The following is a 17,864-nucleotide window of genomic DNA, read 5'->3' on the forward strand; positions in this document are numbered from 1 at the left end:
TTCTATTTTGTATTTGATCTATATTAATATTATCACTGCATTCTTGGGAAAGAATTTCACCGTGCTGTTTTACACCTGGTGTATCCTGTGCACGTGGCAAATAAACTTTGCCGTCTATCAGTTGGTGTGTTAACTTGCGTTAGTTCTTGACGTCATGGTTATGTTCTCTCAGTATTAAGCATGCTCGGTATCACCTTCTATGGTTTAGTAGCTCTGGTGTGTCAGGGAATAGTATTGTGTCTATTCTCAGTCTATGTTTAGTATTGTGTGTATACGATTGGGACACCCAGTCATAGTCCCTTTAACTTTGGGACTCTCTGTCGGGGGGTCTTTCCTCTCTAAGCTAGGGCCTGGAGGGAAAATAGCCTTGACAGGTGCAGCAGCCAGGCAGTCTACGCAGTCTTTGCCTTCTCCTCTGCTACTCATACTTTCAAATTAGAACCTTACTCATTAGAAATGACACGCTTTTCCAGTGATGTCCCCTACATTCAGTACCAGTCAAAGGTTTGGACAGACCTACTCATTCAAGGGTTTTCTTTATTTGTACTATTTTCTACATGGTAGAATAATAGTGAAGACATGCACTATGAAATAACACATAAGGAATCATGTAGTAACCAAAAAAGTGTTAAACAAATCAGAATATATTTTATATTCTTCAAAGTAGTGTTGTAGAAAAATTCTTACATGGGGACACTCGAAGTCAATCTTAAGTGAGTCATTGTTTATTTTCACTGCCCTGGAGAGATTTCAACCAACTCAATGCACCACAGTACACATGTCAATCAGGAGCTCCTCCTGAGCAGACCCAGCAGTTGTCTTTTATACAGCTATACACAGACAAGTTATATTTTCATGATTTAGTGAATTAATTAATTGATTAATTAATTAATTAATCATTACCTTTTTGTTTCATTCATGTGACCGACCAATACTGTTTCATAACATGTGACAGAACAATAACAAGGCTTCTCCTCTCTAAGCTGAGACCTTGAAACGGAGATATCTTTAGTCTGTTCTGAAAACTGAACAGGCAGTTAACCCACTGTTCCTAGGCCGTCATTGAAAATAAGAATTTGTTCTTAACTGACTTGCCTAGTTAAATAAAGGTACAAGTAAAATAAAAACACGGTCGTTCGTTCTCAAAACAAGGTCTGGGCGTACTGACAAATTGCAGCTACTGATAGTGAGGATTTGTACAGTCAGCCACTTGCATAAACACAGAAATTGGTTTATAGAACAGCACATGAATAGAACACAGCAATTCGTTATAAAGAAAAGCACAACCATTAAAATTCCCATTACAGTAACCACCCTTTGCCTTGATGACAGCTTTGCACACTCTTGGCATTCTCTCAACCAGTTTTACCTGGAATGCTTTTCCAACAGTCTTGAAGGAGTTCCCACATATGCTGAGCACTTGTTGGCTGCTTTTCCTTCACTCTGCGGTCCTTCTCATCCCAAACCATCTCAATTGGGTTAAGGTCGGGTGATCATTGGGGATTATCATTTGTTTTTCAACAGGACAATGACCCAAAACACACCTCCTGGCTGTGTAAGGGCTATTTAACCAAGGAGAGTGATGGAGTGCTGCATCAGATGACCTGGTTTCCACAACCACCCGACCTCAACCCAATTGAGATGGTTTGGGATGAGTCTCAAGAGGAGCTACTTTGAAAAACAGTGCTGCTGTTTGCTAAACATTGGGAGTCTACAGACAGATTAGTCTTCTCTTTTCAGCAGTAGGCATTTGTACGTTTTTCCCTCAATTGTATTTTAAAAAGGCAAACAGACAGCTACAAGCAACCATAGAAATAGAATCCATAGATGGCAGTTCCGATTCAAGTCAGGACTGGCAGCCATTGCTGGTGTACCCATAAGTTCAATAGTCAAATTGCCAGGGTAAGAGGTTCTAAAACCCTTCTATGGATTATGTCTATGGCCACAAAGCAACAAGCTGTATATTTGGCACCAATGCTGGCCAAATTGCAGCCTTCCCAACTGTAGGCAACTGGTATCTGCTAAAATAAAATAAACACTTGAGTAAATGAGGGATACAAATAATATGATATACAGTGCCTTGCAAAAGTATTCATCCCCCTTGGCATTTTTTCTATTTTGTTGCATTACAACCTGTAATTTAAATGGATTTTTATTTGGAATTCATGTAATGGACATACACAAAATAGTCCAAATTGGTGAAGTGAAATTAAAAAAATAACTTGTTTTGAAGAAAAAAAAGAACAAAAAAAGTGGTGCGTGCATGTTTATTCACCCCCTTTTTAGGAAGCCCCTACCTAAGATATAGTGCAACCAATTACCTTCAGAAGTCACATAATTAATTAAATAAAGTCACCTGTGTGCAATCTAATCTGTCACATGATCTGTCACATGATCTCAGTATATATACACCTGTTCTGAAAGGCCCCAGAGTCGGCAGCACCACTAAGCAAGTGGCACCATGAAGACCAATGAGCTCGCCAAACCGGTCAGGGACAAAGCTGTGGAGAAGTACAGATCAGGGCTGGGTTATGAAAAAATATCCGAAACTTTGAACTTCCCACGGAGCACCATTAAATCCATTATTACATGTTTTAAAGAATATTGCCCCACAACAAACCTACCAAGAGAGGGCCGCCCACCAAAACTCATAGACTAGGCAAGGAGGCCATTAATCAGAGAGGCAACAAAGAGACCCAAGATAACCCTGAAGGAGCTGCAAATTTCCACAGAGGAGATTGGAGTATCTGTCCATAGGACCACTTTAAGCCAAACACCCCACTGAGCTGGGCTTTATGGAAGAGTGGCCAGAAAAAAGCAATTGCTTAAAGAAATAAATAAGCAAACACGTTTGATGTTCGCCAAAAGGCATCTGGAAGACAACCCTAACATATGGAAGAAGGTACTCTGGTTAGATTAGACTAAAATGTAGCTTTTGTCCATCAAGGAAAACGCCATGTCTGAGGCAAACCCAACACCTTTCATCACCTCTAGAATACCATCCCCACAGTGAAGCATGGTGGTGGCAGCATCATGCTGTGGGGATGTTTTTCATTGGCAGGGACTGGGAAACTGGTCAAAATTGAAGGAATGATGGATGCTGCTAAATATAGGGAAATTCTTGAGTCTTCCAGAGATTTGAGACTGGGACGGAGGTTCACCTTCCAGCAGGACAATGACCCTAAGAATACTGCTAAAGCAACACTTGAGTGGTTTAAGGGGAAACAATTAAATGTCTTAGAATGGCCTAGTCAAAGCCCAGACCTCAATCCAATTGAGAGTCTGTGGTATGACTAAGATTGCTGTACACCAGAAGAACCCATCCAACTTGAAGGAGCTGGAGCAGTTTTGCCTTGAAGAATGGGCAAAACTCCCAGTGGCTAGATGTGCCAAGCTTATAGAGACATACCCCCAAGAGTCTTGCAGCTGTAATTGCTACAACAGGTGGCTCTACAAAGTATTGTTCTGGCATGGTTTAGGTCCACTTGTAGAATTTATGCCAAGGTGCATTGAAGCTGTTCTGGCAGCTTGTGGTGGCCAAATACCCTTTTAAAAAACTGTGTCGGTGTTTCCTTTTTTAAAAATGTATTTATCTAGGCAAGTCAAGGAAGAACAAATTCTTATTTACAATGATGGCCAAACCCTAACCCAGACGACGCTGGGCCAATTGTGCGCCGCTCTATGGGACTCCCAATCACGGCCGGTTGTGATACAGGGTGGAATGGAACCAGGGTCTGTAGTGATGCCTCTAGTACTGCGATGCAGTGCCTTATGCTCTCTGGTGTATTTTCAACATTGAGGGCGGGCTCCTGTGGTTGGATAAAAAATTAAATAAATAAATAAAACAATTATTCTTTCTTTTTTCCCCCCTATTGGGCTCCCTATGGGCTTGGGCCCAGCCCCTGACTCACACAATTGACAAGCCACATTTATTTATTTTGCAGTTTTTTTAATCAGTTACCCTATCAAGGCAGGACCCCCCAGTTACCCATGTGTGCACCCTACCTCCTCTCCTTCCCCCATCTAACGATTAGCAGAGCAACAGCAGCAGGTTGCCTACAGTCATTTAGAGAGCGGGCTCCTGAATACTCCTGTGGTTGGCTCTGGACCAGGATCACTTAGCACTTGCTCTTTTTGTACGTGCTCTGTTCCTCGATCCTGACTATTTTCCCAGCCCATGCCGCTGAAAAACATCCTCACAGCATGATGCTGACACCACCATGCTTCACCATAGGGATGGTGCCAGATTTCCTCCAGATGTGGCGCTTGGCATTCAGGCCAAAGAGTTCATTCTTGGTTTCATCAGACCAGAGAATCTTGTTTCTCATGGTCTGAGAGTCCTTTAGGTGCCCTTTGGCAAACTCCAAGTGGGCTGTCAGGTGCCTTTTAATGAGGAGTGGCTTCTGTCTCACCAATCTACCATCAAGGCCTGATTGGTAGAGTGCTGCAAAGATGGTTGTCCTTCTGGAAAAATCTCCCATCTCTACAAAGGAACTCTGGAGCTTTGTCAGAGGGACCATCGGATTCTTGGTCACCTCCCTATCTAAGGCCCTTCTCCCCCGATTGCTCAGTTTAGCCAGGTGGCCAGCTCTAGGAAGAGTCTTGGTGGTTCCAAACTTCTTCCATTTAAAAATAATGGAGGCCACTGTGTTCTTGGGGACCTTCATTGCTGCAGAAATGTTTTGCTACCCTTCCCCAGATCTGTGCCTCGACACAATCCTGTCTTGGAGCTCTACGGACCATTCCTTCGACCTCGACTGTGGGGGCCTATATATAGACAGATGTGTACTTTTCCAAATCATGGGGCTCCCGAGTGGCACAGCGGTCTAAGGCACTGCATCTCAGGGCTAGAGGCGTTACTACAGAACCTGGTTAAAGTCCAGGCTGAATCACAACCGGCCGTGATTGGGAGTCCCATAGGGCGGCGCACAATTGGCCCAGCGTCGTCCAGGTTTACCTGGCAAGACGGTAGTGAGGTGGCCTCCTGTGGCTGTTCTTTAGTACAGATGGGTGTGTCTTCCTCACAAACAGACACAGCACAGACCACTGAATGTAAAGATGGAGCAGCCGGTTGACCTGAGGTCCTCTGCAGCCTTTAGGTTTACAGGGGAAACAGGATACATTGTAACTAACCAGGTCACACTGGGCTATAATAATTTGTACAGTATTGAAGTTACATACAGTGCCTTCAGAAAGTATTCATCATACCCCATGACTTATTCTACATTTTGTTGTGTTACAACCTGAATTCCAAATCAATTAAATCGGTTTTCTTTACACATAATGACAAAGTGAAAACATGTTTTTACAAATGTTTGCAAATGTATTGAAAATGAAATAAATAACTCATTTACTTAAGTATTCATCACACCCCTGAGTCAATACTAGAAGCACCTTTGGCAGCAATTACTGCGGTGATTCTTTCTGGGTAAGTCTGTAAGAGCTTTCCACACCCGCATTGTGCAACATTTTCCTATTATTGTTTTCAAAATTCTTCAAGCTCTGTCAAATTGGTTGTTGATCATTGCCATTTTCAGGTCTTGACATAGATTTTTTAAGTAGATTTAAATCAAAACTGTAACTTGGCCAGTCAGGAACACTGGGGGCTCCTGAGTGGTGCAACGGTCTAAGGCACTGCATCTAGAGGCGCCACTACAGACTGGCGCCACTGGTTCAATTCCAGGCTGTGTCATAACCGGACGTAATTGGGAGTCCCATAGGGTGGCGCACAATTTGGCCCAGCGTCATCCAGGTTAGGGTTTGGCCGCGGTAGGCCATCACTGTAAATAAGAATTTGTTCTTAACTGACTTGTCCTAGTTAAATAACGGTTTAATTTTTTTTTTTCTCCCATCAATAGAATGTACCACAGGTGCTCCAATCAAATTGTAGAAACACCTCAAGGATGATCAAAGGAAACAGAATCCACCTGAGCTCAATTTTGAGTCTCATAGCAAAGGTTCTGAATACTTATGTAAATCTAATATTTCCGGTTTTTGTTTTTCATTTTTAATACATTTGCAACATTTCCCAAAAACATATTTTCGCTTTGTCATTATGCGGTATTGTGTGCAGATTGATGAGGGAAAAATGTATTTAATCAATTTTAGATTAAGGCTGTATTGTAACAAAATGTGGAAAAAGGGAAGGGGTCTGAATACTTTCCGAATGCACAGTATATTGGTCCTGACAATCTACACTGAACTAAAATATAAACGCAAACATGTAAGGTGTTGGTCCCATATTTCATGAGCTGAAATAAATGATCCCAGAAATGTTCCATATGCACAAAAAGCTTAAATCTCTCAAATGTTGTGCATAAATTTGTTTACATCCCTGTTAGTGAGCATTTCTCATTTTCCTAGATAATCCATCCACCTGACAGGTGTGGCATATCAAGCAGTTAATTAAACAGCGCATTACACAGGTGCACCTTGTACTGGGGACAATAAAAGGCCACTCTAAAAATATGCAGTTTTGTCACACAACACAATGCCACAGATGTCTCAAGTTTTGAGGAAGCGTGCAGTTGGCATGCTGACTGCAGGAATGTCCACCAGCATTTTTGCCAGATAATTTAATGTTAATTTCTCTACCATAAACTGCCTCCAATGTCGTTTTAGAGAATTTGGCAGTACGTCCAACCGGCCTCACAGACCATGCGTATGGCATCGTGTGGGCGAGCGGTTTGCTGATGTCAATATTGTGAACAGAATGCCCCATGGTGGCGGTGGGGTTATGGTATGGGCATCTGTGACCAACAGATGCATATCTGTATTCCCAGTCATGTGAAATCCATAGATTACGGCCTAATGAATTTATTTCAGTTGACTGATTTCCTCATATGAACTGTAAATCAGTAAAATCTTTGAAATTGTTGCATGTTGTGTTGTATGTTTTTGTTCTGTATATATACCAAAATGATTAAGATCTGATCATTTGAACAGTTATTCACATGACTTGATTCTTGAAATGTGTAAAAAACAGTAACCTCATGTGTCCATAGACTAAATATAGTACGATACAGAAACATCTGTAGTTCACAAAAGATAATGAGTTGCATCATATATTTGACATATTTGGACTTACAGTACAGGTCAAATACTCTAGCAATACTATATGCTTTTAAGCAATTTCATTCTGAAATGCGTTTCAATATACATATGCTGAAGTAATTTGAATGATTTTCTAAAAATTTTTCAAAATCCCAACTTTAATACTGGAAGTATGATAGATAATGACAATCTTAAAATGTCAATGTGGCCTGTGTAGGCACTTGTACTATGTTGGCACCGAATTTCTTACATTTAAACCAAAACTTTTTTTTTTCTGTGGCACTGGCACACTTTGATATTGTATTAAATATAGTACATGCACTTGAATTTAAATCATCTCACTGATCAGTGTGTCTTTATGATGTTTCCATTCTAGCAGGTCGAGGACTCCATTGATATCATACTGGAACTAATAGCCAGTTTCTACACCTAGCCTGAAAGACAACCTCATGTAAATTCACTCTTGAACATCTCTAACGGAATATTGAAGTTTAAAAAAAATGTAAAAGTAGCGAGACCTTTTCTATATCACATCTTTTGGGGTGTACTTCAACAAGTATTCACACCCCTTGACTTAAAAATGTAAAAAGTGTGTTACAGCCTGAATTGAAAAAAAATATTATATTGAAATATATTATATTGCGTCACTGGCTTACACACAATACCCCATAATGTCAAAGTGGAATGAGGTTTTTAGACATTTTTACAAGTGAATTACAAATGAAAAGCTGAAATGTATTGAGTCAATAAGTAGGTAACCCTTTTGTTATGGAAAGCCTAAATATGTTTAGGTGTAGAAATGCCACAGTCACAGTCAGGAACAGTAGCCAATTTGTCATCTTAAGAATTTTGCTCGTTTACAATTTACATCAATCCATATTGCCACTAAGTGCTCATTTGGCATTGTAGGGTGTTGTGGTGGCATCTTGTTTTAAAGTGAAATAGAGCTCACCAGAACTTTTTTCCCAAGATTGTGGCTACACTTACTGACAGTTGGCCTGACATACACACTGGGTCAAGACACTCACCACATACACTAATGAGTTATGACTGTCGGAGAGTTGCTAACGCAGAAAAGTTGTTAGGTTTTTTTCAAATATCACATAAATTTATATTTTAAAGTTGAAACGGTTCGATTATTTTTGACTGATTATGCTCAATGGCCTCAATCCCTAATGTGATGATGACACTAAAAGGAGCATATGCATTTTGTGGCTGTCCAGGTGGTTTTGTGAGGGGAAGGAGCTGGAGAACTGCCCTGACATTCAGATCATCAACAACAGCGAGTTGCACTCTCTGATCATTGCCGAGGCATTCGAGGAAGACACAGGGCGGTACTCTTGCTTTGCTTCCAACTTCTATGGCACAGACTCGACATCTGCAGAAATCTACATCGAAGGTGACCATTGAGTTTAGACCTTCAAGTCAAGTGACCCATCTAGAGTGCATCGTCACATAAAGATGTAATGCTGATGTAATTCATTTGTTTCTCTTCTGGTTCAAATGTTTCATTTTCAATTAAAACATATTAATATAGACAATCATACTAAGATCATCCCTACTGTTGAGCTCTACATCACTCTCTTTTATGTGTTTTACAGGTGCCTCCTCTACAGATTCGGAGGGGGAACAACATTTTGAGCATGTAGCACAGTGAGTACACTACTCTTCCTCTACTCAAAATAGAATTGGAAAGCATTTAATTGCGGCAGTGAAAGCAAGATTCAAATACTTCAATTCTGCAATGTAAGAGGCCTCACTGTAGCACATAGAGTGCCTTCAGAAAGTATCCATATACCCTTGACTTTTTCCACATTTTGTTGTGTAACAGCTTGAATTTAAAATGGATTCAATTGAGATTTTTTTGTAACTGGCCTAGACACACAATAGCCCACAATGTCAAGGGGAAATTGTGTTTTTCTAAATTATTACAAATTATTATTTATTTTTTGGGATGGATCAGCTTGAATATCGCAAGTAGATTTTGGCTTCTATCAATGTTATTGTCTGCATGATCAAATACCCCATATATTTAAAAAATATATATATTTTCCTTTATTATTTTCCCCTAACCCTACCACCCCTCCCCTAATGAGAGTACATCAATGGACAACAACACTTAGGCTTCTACTTCCAGCTTATACAGACTATATACATTTTTACGGACACATAATATTTCACATTGGTTATCTTTTCTTTGTTTTTAGTCCCACCCTTCAGCTCCCCTCAACCCCTCCCACCTACAGTGCATTCGGGAAGTATTCAGACCCCTTCCCTTTTTCCACATTTTGTTACGTTACATCCTATTTCTAAAATGTTTTTGTTTTTTTAATTCTTCATCATTCTACACACAATATTGCATAATGACAAAGCAAAAAACAGATTTGTAGACATTTTTGCAAATGTATTAAAAATAAAAAACAGAAATACTTTATTTACATAAGTATTCAGACCCTTTGCTAATGAGACTTTGAGAAATTGAATCCTGTTTCCATTGATCATCCTTGAGATGTTTTTACAACTTAATTGGAGTCCACCTGGGGTAAATTCAATTGATTGGACATGATTTGGAAAGGCACACACCTGTCTATATAAGGTCGCACTGTTGACAGTGCATGTCAGGGCAAAATCCATAAGGTCGAAGGAATTGTCCGTAGAGCTCCGAGACAGGATTGGGGGAGGGTACCAATTGAAAAACTCTCGGCGTCATTTTGTGCATCAGTTCATAAACCATGTGCCATAGAATCGGTACATCGAAAATTTCTTCCCAAATATTTTGCAATCTGGATGGCACAGCTATCAATTTTTTGCTGCATAAATGAAACTAGTATACATTTTTATTTATCACAATTTTCTTTAACCAATTTTGGTCTTTAATGCAGGGCCAACAGGCAAGTTCCTTACCTTTCTCCCCCTTCCACTTGCCTCTTCCATTTTACAGTAATGCTGCAATTAGTTGGTTGTTATTTTGGATAGAGCAGACATTTCCATATAAACTCAGCAAAAAAAGAAATGTCCCTTTTTCAGGACCCTGTCTTTCAAAGATAATTCGTAAAAATCCAAATAACTTCACAGATCTTCATTTTAAAAGGTTTAAACACTGTTTCTCGTGCTTGTTCAATGAACCATAAACAATTAATGAACATGCACCTGTGGAATGGTCGTTAAGACACTAACACCTTACAGACGGTAAACAAATAAGGTCACAGTTATGAAAACTTAGGACACTAAAGAGGCCTTTCTACTGACTCTGAAAAACACCAAAAGAAAGATGCCCAGGGTCCCTGCTCATCTGCGTGAACGTGCCTTAGGCATGCTGCAAGGAGGCAAGAGGACTGCAGATGTGGCCAGGGCAATAAATTGCAATGTCTGTACTGTGAGACGCCTAAGACAGCGCAACAGGGAGACAGGACGGACAGCTGATCGTCCTCGCAGTGGCAGATCACGTGTAACAACACCTGCACAGGATCGGTACATCCGAACATCACACCTGCGGGACAGGTACAGGATGGCAACAACAACTTCCCGAGTTCTACCAGGAACACACAATCCCTCCATCAGTGCTTAGACTGTCTAAAATAGCTGGACTGAGGGCTTGTAGGCCTGTTGTAAGGCAGGTCCTCACCAGACATCACCGGCAACAACATCGCCTATGGTCACAAACCCACCGTCGCTGGACCAGACAGGACTGGCAAAAAGTGCTCTTCACTGACAAGTCGCAGTTTTGTCTCACCAGGGGTGATGGTCGGATTCACGTTTATCGTTGAAGGAATGAGCATTACACTGAGGTCTGTACTCTGGAGCGGGATCGATTTGGAGGTAGAGGGTCCGTCATGGTCTGGGGCAGTGTGTCACAGCATCATCGGACTGAGATTGTTGTCATTGCAGGCAATCTCAACACTGTGCATTACAGGGAAGACATCCTCCTCCCTCATGTTGAACCCTTCCTGCAGGCTCATCCTGACATGATCCTCCAGCATGACAATGCCACCAGCCATACTACTCGTTTTGTGCGTGATTTTCTGCAAGACAGGAATGTCAGTGTTCTGCCATGGCCAGTGAAGAGCCCGGGTCTCAATCCCATTGAACATGTCTGGGACCTGTTGGATCGGAGGGTGAGGGCTAGGGCTATTCCCCCCAGAAATGTCCGGGAACTTGCAGGTGCCTTGGTGGAAGAGTGGGGTGACATCTCACAGCAAGAACTGGCAAATCTGGTACAGTCCATGAGGAGGAGATGCACCAGATTCTGACTGTTACTTTTGATTTTGACCCTCCCCCCTTTTGTTCAGGGACACATTATTCAATTTCTGTTAGTCACACGTCTGTGGAACTTGTTCAGTTTATGTCTCAGTTGTTGAATCTTGTTATGTTCATACAAATATTTACACATGTTAAGTTTGCTGAAAACAAATGCAGTTGACCATGAGAGGACACTTCTTTGTTTGCTGAGTGTGTGAAATAACCTCACCAGTCCTATTTATGATATTATTTACAAAGAGTGTATACCATAAAAAAATATATAATTATAATAATAATTATTATTATAATAATTATAATGTATTTATATCAATTATTATATTTGAGTTTAACCATAATATTTGTTGTAATATTTTTTCTGTCTTTTCTGGTGGATTAAACTGAAATTGCAACCAACTTTATATGGCTTATTTTAAAAATAGTGATATTTTGGAGATCATTTCATTTTCAAATAACTGAAAGTGAGAGGTTGGTAAATGAATAAAGGGAAAAATTACATTCTTGAACAAGGGGTGAGCCATTCTTGCCTGTCTGCTAGAGAACTAGTTTGGATTTAAGTATTGTTTTTGTATGACTGGAGGCTTTAGTGAGAGGTCTTGACGTTCCAAATAAAATGGAATAACTTTTGCTCATATAATTTAAAAAACAAGTTGTTAGTTGCAGGTCCATAAGCAAATAGGTCAACTGGGATATGACTAAAGAGTTAATAAGGGTGATTTTTCCACAAATAGACAGGTATTTTCCTTTCCATGGTGGCAAGATCTTGTCTCGTTTTGCTAACTTTCTATTAAAATGTATTGTAGTGAGATAATTTCTTTCTTTTGGGATATGAATACCTTGATGGCCACTCCACCGTCAGAACATTTTATTGGTAAACTACACGGTAATGTAAAATAAAATTAAAAATTGTGATCCAGTACGTAATATAGTAAACTAATCATAATTTGGTAATCCAGAGAGGTCCACAAAATTATCTAGATCCTCTATGAGGCTGTGGAGGGATCAAAACTATGGATTTAATAGAAAACATTCATCATCAGCGTACAATGACACCTTTGTTTCTAAACCCTGGACTTCTAACCCCTTGATATTATTGTTGAGTCTGATGTTAATAGGTAACATTTCGATGGCCATAATAATATGCAGATTGCGGCCTTTTTTTTTTAATGAAAAGCTGTAATGTCTTGACTCAATAAGTATTCAAGCCCTTTGTTTTGTCAAGCCTAAATAATTTCAGGTCTACAAATGTGCTTAACAAGTCACATAATAAGTTGCATGGACTCACTCTGTGTGCAATAATAGTCGCATGGACTCACTCTGTGTGCAATAATAGTGTTTAACATGATTTTTGAATGACTACCTCAACTATGTACCCCGACACATACAACTATCTGTAAGTTCCCTTAGTCGAGCAGTGAATCTCAAACTTATATTCAACCACAAAGACCAGGAAGGTTTTTTAATGCCTCACAAAGAAGGGCACCTATTGGTAGATGGGTATCTATTTGAGCATGGTGAAGTTATTAATTACACTTTGGATGGTGTGTAAATACACCCAGTCACTACAAAGATACAGGTGTCCTTCCTAACTCAGTTGCCGGGGAGGAAGGAAACCGCTAATGAATTTCACTATGAGGCCAATAGTGACGTTACAACAGTTAAATAGTTTAATGGCTGTGATAGGAGAAAACTGAAGATGGATCAACAACATTGTAGTTACTCTACAATACTAATATATTGACAAAGAGAAAAGATGGAAGCCTGTACAGAATACAAATATTCCAAAACATGCATCTTGTTTGCAACAAGGCACTGAAGTAAAACTGCAAGAAACCTGGCAGAGCAATTAACTAATTGTATTGAATACAAAGTGTTATGTTTGGGACAAATCCAATACAACACATTACTAAGTACCACTCTCCATATTTTCAAGCATAGTGGTGGCTGCATCATGTTATTGGTATGCTTGTAATCGTTGGGGAGTTTTTCAGGATAAAAAATAAACGTAATGGAGCTCAGCATAGGCAAAATCCTAGAGGAGAACTTGGTTCAAATCCATTTTTATTATTAATTTAACCTTTATTTGACTAGGCAAGTCAGTTAAGAACAAATACAATGACGGCCTACCCCGGCCAAACCCTAACCCGGATGATGCTGGGACAATTGTGCGCCACCCTTTGGGACTCCCAATCACGGCCGGTTATGATACAGCCTGGAATCGAACCAGGGTCTGTAGTGACACCTCTGAGATGCAGTGCCTTAGACCGTTGCACCACTCAGGAGCCCACAAATGTTCCTGAGTGACCGAGTTACAGTTTTGATTTAAATCTACTTGAAAATCAATGGGAAGACCTGAAAATGGCAATGGCCAACAACCAATTTGACAGAGCTTGAAAGAATTTTTGAAAATAATAATGGGCCAATGTTGTACAATGCAGATGTGGGAAGCTCTTACAGACTTACCCAGAAAGAATCACCGCTGTAGTTGTTGCTTCTAGTATTGACTCAGGGTTGTGATGAATACTTATATAAATGAGTTATTTCTTTCATTTGCAATACATTTCTAAAACCATGTTTTGACTTTGTCATTATGTGTCATTTATTTGGAATTCAGGTTGTAACACAACAAAATGTAGAATAAGTCATGGGGTATGAATACTTTCTGAAGGCACTGTATGTAACTTCAACACTGTAAAAATAATTATAGCCCAGTGTGACCTGGTTAGTTACAATGTATCCTGTTTCCCCTGTAAACCTAAAGGCTGCAGAGGACCCCAGCTCAACCGACTGCTCCATCTTTACATTCAGTGGTCGGTGCTGTGTCTGTTTGTGAGGAAGACACACCCATCTGTACTAAAGAACATCCACAGGAGGCCACCTCACTGACGTCTTGCCAGGTAGTCACTGCATCTGTACCTGTCAAGGTAACTACTACTGTCCTTCCTGTTACGGAGGTGACAGCAACACTCACCCAGGTGACGTTTACATTGTCCTCTGCCCAGGAGACGTCAGCACCGTTACCTGTCCAGTTAGTCTGTACTCTAGATCTACCACCTGTGGACATAGTGTCAGTACTGGCGCAGGAGGTGTCAACAACGTCACCTGTCCCAGTGACGTCCACAACATCACAGACAAAGACAGTCACTACCACGGCACTACCGCTGACCCAGGTGGCTTCCTCTACACCTCCTGCCCAGGTGGCTCCCATACAGACGACTCTATCTGAGGTAATATTCTGCTGAAAACCCTCTGGCCGCTGAATATACTGCAAACATAGAAATGGGAATTCCAGATATCTGAAATATGTCTAACTTTCCTTTCTACACAGCGATCGTTATTCAAGTACTTAACAGTAATGTATATTTATGTTTGGTTACTTAAATTATGGAATCCTTTCTTCTTCTTTCTTTAGAACCTAAACGGTGACAGCTATCACCTAGGTCTAGACGTCTATCCTCAAGGTCTAGACGGGAGGCCGATCATCGCAGCCCCTGTTTTCACAAAGGTAACCTACTAATATCATCCATACTATTAATAATTAGAAGATACAGTATATACAATGTCAACTTCACCATCAATCAACAAATATGATATTATCATACATATAGTGGCCTTCAGAAATTATTCATAACCCTTGACTTATTCCACATTTTGTTGTGTTAGAGCCTGAATTCAAAATGCATTAAATATATGTATTTTCTCACTCATCTACACTTAATACCCGACGGCTACAAAGTGAAAACATGTTTTCAGACATTTACTTTGTAGCAGCACCTTTGGCAGTGATTACAGCTGTGAGTCTTTCTGGGTAAGTCTCTATGAGATTTCCACACCTGGATTGTACAATATTTGCATATAATATATGTTTAAAAAAAAATAGAATCAAATTTTACTGGTCACATACACATATTTAGATGATGTAATTGCGGGTGTAGCTAAATGCTTGTGTTCCTAGCACCAACAGTACAGTAGTATCTAACCATTCACAACAATACACACAAATCTATAAGTAAAAGAATGGAATTAAAGATATATATAAGTATTAGATCGAGCAATGTCGGAGTGGCTTTGACTAAAATACAGTAGAATAGAATACAGTATATACATATGGGATGAGTAAAGCAGTACGTAAACATTATTTAAATATTATTAAAGTGACTAGTGCTCCATTTATTAAAGTGGTCAGTGATTATTATAGTAACCGGGTGATTGCTGGCTAGTGATGGCTATTTAACAGCCTGATCGCCTTGAGATAGAAGCTGTTTTTCAGTCTCTCGGTCCCTGCTTTGATGCATCTGTACTGACCTCACCTTCTGGATGATAGCGGGGTGAACAGGCAGTGGCTCGGGTGGTTGTTGTCTTTGATTATCTTTTTGGCCTTCCTGTGACATCGGGTGCTGTAGGTGTCCTGGAGGGCAGGTAGTTTGCCCCCGGTGATGCATTGGGCAGACCGCACCTCCCTCTGGAGACCTCTGCGGTTGCGGGCGGTGCAGTTGTCGTACCAGTTGGTGATACAGCCCGACAAGTTTGTGAGGGTTTTAGGGGCCAAGCCAAATTTCTTCAGCCTCCTGAGGTTGAAGAGGTGCTATTGCGCCTTCTTCACCACACTGTCTGTGTGGGTGGACCATTTCAGATCGTCAGTGATGTGTACGGCGAGGAACTTGAAGCTTTCCACCTTCTCCACTTCTGTCCCGTTGATGTGGATATGGGAGTGCTCCCTCTGCTGTTTCCCGAAGTCCACAATCAGCTCCTTTGTTTTGTTGACGTTGAGTGAGAGGTTATTTTCCTGGCACCACACTCCCAGAGCCCTCACCTTCTCCCTGTAGACTGTCTCGTCATTGTGGTAATCAGGCCTACTACTGTTGTGTCATCTGCAAACATGATGATTACGTTGGAGACGTGGCCACGCAGTCATGGGTGAACAGGGAGTACAGGAGGGGGCTGAGCATGCACCCTTGTGGGGCCTCTGTGTTGAGGATCAGTGAAGTGGAGGTGTTGGACAGGACGGGATCAAGACCCAGGGCCTCGAGCTTAATGATGAGCTTGGATGGTAATATGGTGTTGAATGCTGAGCTATAGTCAGTGAATAGCATTCTACATAGGTATTCCTCTTGTCCAGATGGGATAGGGCAGTGTGCAATGCGATGGCGATTGCATCGTCTGTGGATCTATTGGGGCGGTATGCAAATTGAAGTGGATCTAGGGTGCCAGGTGAGGTAGAGGTGATATGATCTTGAACTAGCCTCTCAAAGCACTTCATGGAGGACAGAAGTGAGTGCTACGAGGCGATAGTCATTTAGTTCAGTTACCTTTGCTTTCTTTGGTACAGGAACAATGGTGGACATCTTGAAGCAAGTGGGGACAGCAGACTGGAATAGGGAGAGATTGAATATGTCCGTAAACACTCCAGCCAGCTGGTCTGCGCATGCTCTGAGGACACGGCCAGGGATGCCGTCTGGGCTGGCAGCCTTGCGAGGGGTAACATGCTTCAATTATTTACTTACGTCGGCCACAGAAAAAAGCTCTTCAAGCTTTGTCAAATTGGTTGTTGATCATTGCCAGACAACCATTTTCAGGTCTTGCCATAGATTTAAGTCGGCCACTCAGGAACAGTCACTGTCTTCTTGGTAAGCAACTCAAATGTAGATTTGGCCTTGTGTTTTAGGTTATCGTCCTGCTGAAAGGTGAATTCATCTCCGAGAGTCTGGTGGAAAGCAGACTGAACCAGGTTTTCCTCTAGGATTTTCCCTGTGCTTAACTCCATTACGTTTCTTTTTTTATCCTGAAAAACTCCAGAGTCCTTAACGATTACAATAACGTGATGCAGCCACCACTATGCTTCAAAATATAGAGAGTGGTATTCAGTAATGTGTTGTATTGGATTTGCCGCAAACATAACACTTTGTATTCAGGAAAAAAAGTGAATGGTTTCCTACATTTTTTGAAGTATTACTTTAGTGCCTTGTTGAGAACAGATCATAGCTAGGTAGTCTTTCAAAAAGTATTACACACAGTGAATCCATGCAACTTATTATCTGACTTGTTAAGCAAATTTTTCCTCCTGAACGTATTTAGGGTTGCCATAACAAAGGAGTTGAATACTTATTGATTCGATACATTTCAGCTTTTCAATTTTTATTAATTTGTTAAAAAAATTATGAAAAATATAATTCTACTTTAACATTATGGGGTATTGTGTATTAGGCCAGTGACCAAAAATCTAAATTGAATCCTTTTTAAATTCAGGCTGTAACACAACAAAATGTGGAAAACGTCAAAGGGGTGTGAATATTTTCTGGAGGCGCTGTAGTATATTTTAAAGGTTATGTACTTAAGAAATTGTACGTTTTGTCTGTGTGATGATGAACTGGATGGATGCCCACTCTACTTGGCCCGTCAGAGTCTGCAGGACCTTTTGGCGTCGGAGAGCCAGCTGGTGGTGCTAGAGTGTCGTGTTAAAGGGGTGCCCTCCCCCAAGGTGGACTGGTACAGAGAAGGAACCATCATAGAGGATTCCCCTGACTTCAGGATCCTGCAGAAGAGTAAGTCCAACT

General features: G+C 40.8%; 1 protein-coding gene across 4 annotated transcripts in view; it reads left to right on the forward strand.

Annotated features, from left to right (window-relative positions):
* LOC112252793 (myopalladin) overlaps nt 1-17,864 on the forward strand; it is a 47,855-nt gene that overhangs the window by 10,785 nt on the left and 19,206 nt on the right. For 3 of the 4 annotated variants that reach the window (XM_024424400.2, XM_024424403.2, XM_024424402.2), the window contains exons 3-8: nt 8,277-8,452; nt 8,655-8,706; nt 14,072-14,207; nt 14,313-14,537; nt 14,723-14,815; nt 17,711-17,852. In XM_024424400.2, coding sequence (XP_024280168.1) covers nt 8,277-8,452; nt 8,655-8,706; nt 14,072-14,207; nt 14,313-14,537; nt 14,723-14,815; nt 17,711-17,852 — 824 coding nt within the window. The remainder of the gene's footprint in view (nt 1-8,276; nt 8,453-8,654; nt 8,707-14,071; nt 14,208-14,312; nt 14,538-14,722; nt 14,816-17,710; nt 17,853-17,864) is intronic. The other variant, XM_024424401.2, reaches the window with a different exon arrangement.

The sequence above is a fragment of the Oncorhynchus tshawytscha genome, linkage group LG06 (assembly GCF_018296145.1).
Source record: "Oncorhynchus tshawytscha isolate Ot180627B linkage group LG06, Otsh_v2.0, whole genome shotgun sequence".
NCBI lineage: Eukaryota > Metazoa > Chordata > Actinopteri > Salmoniformes > Salmonidae > Oncorhynchus > Oncorhynchus tshawytscha.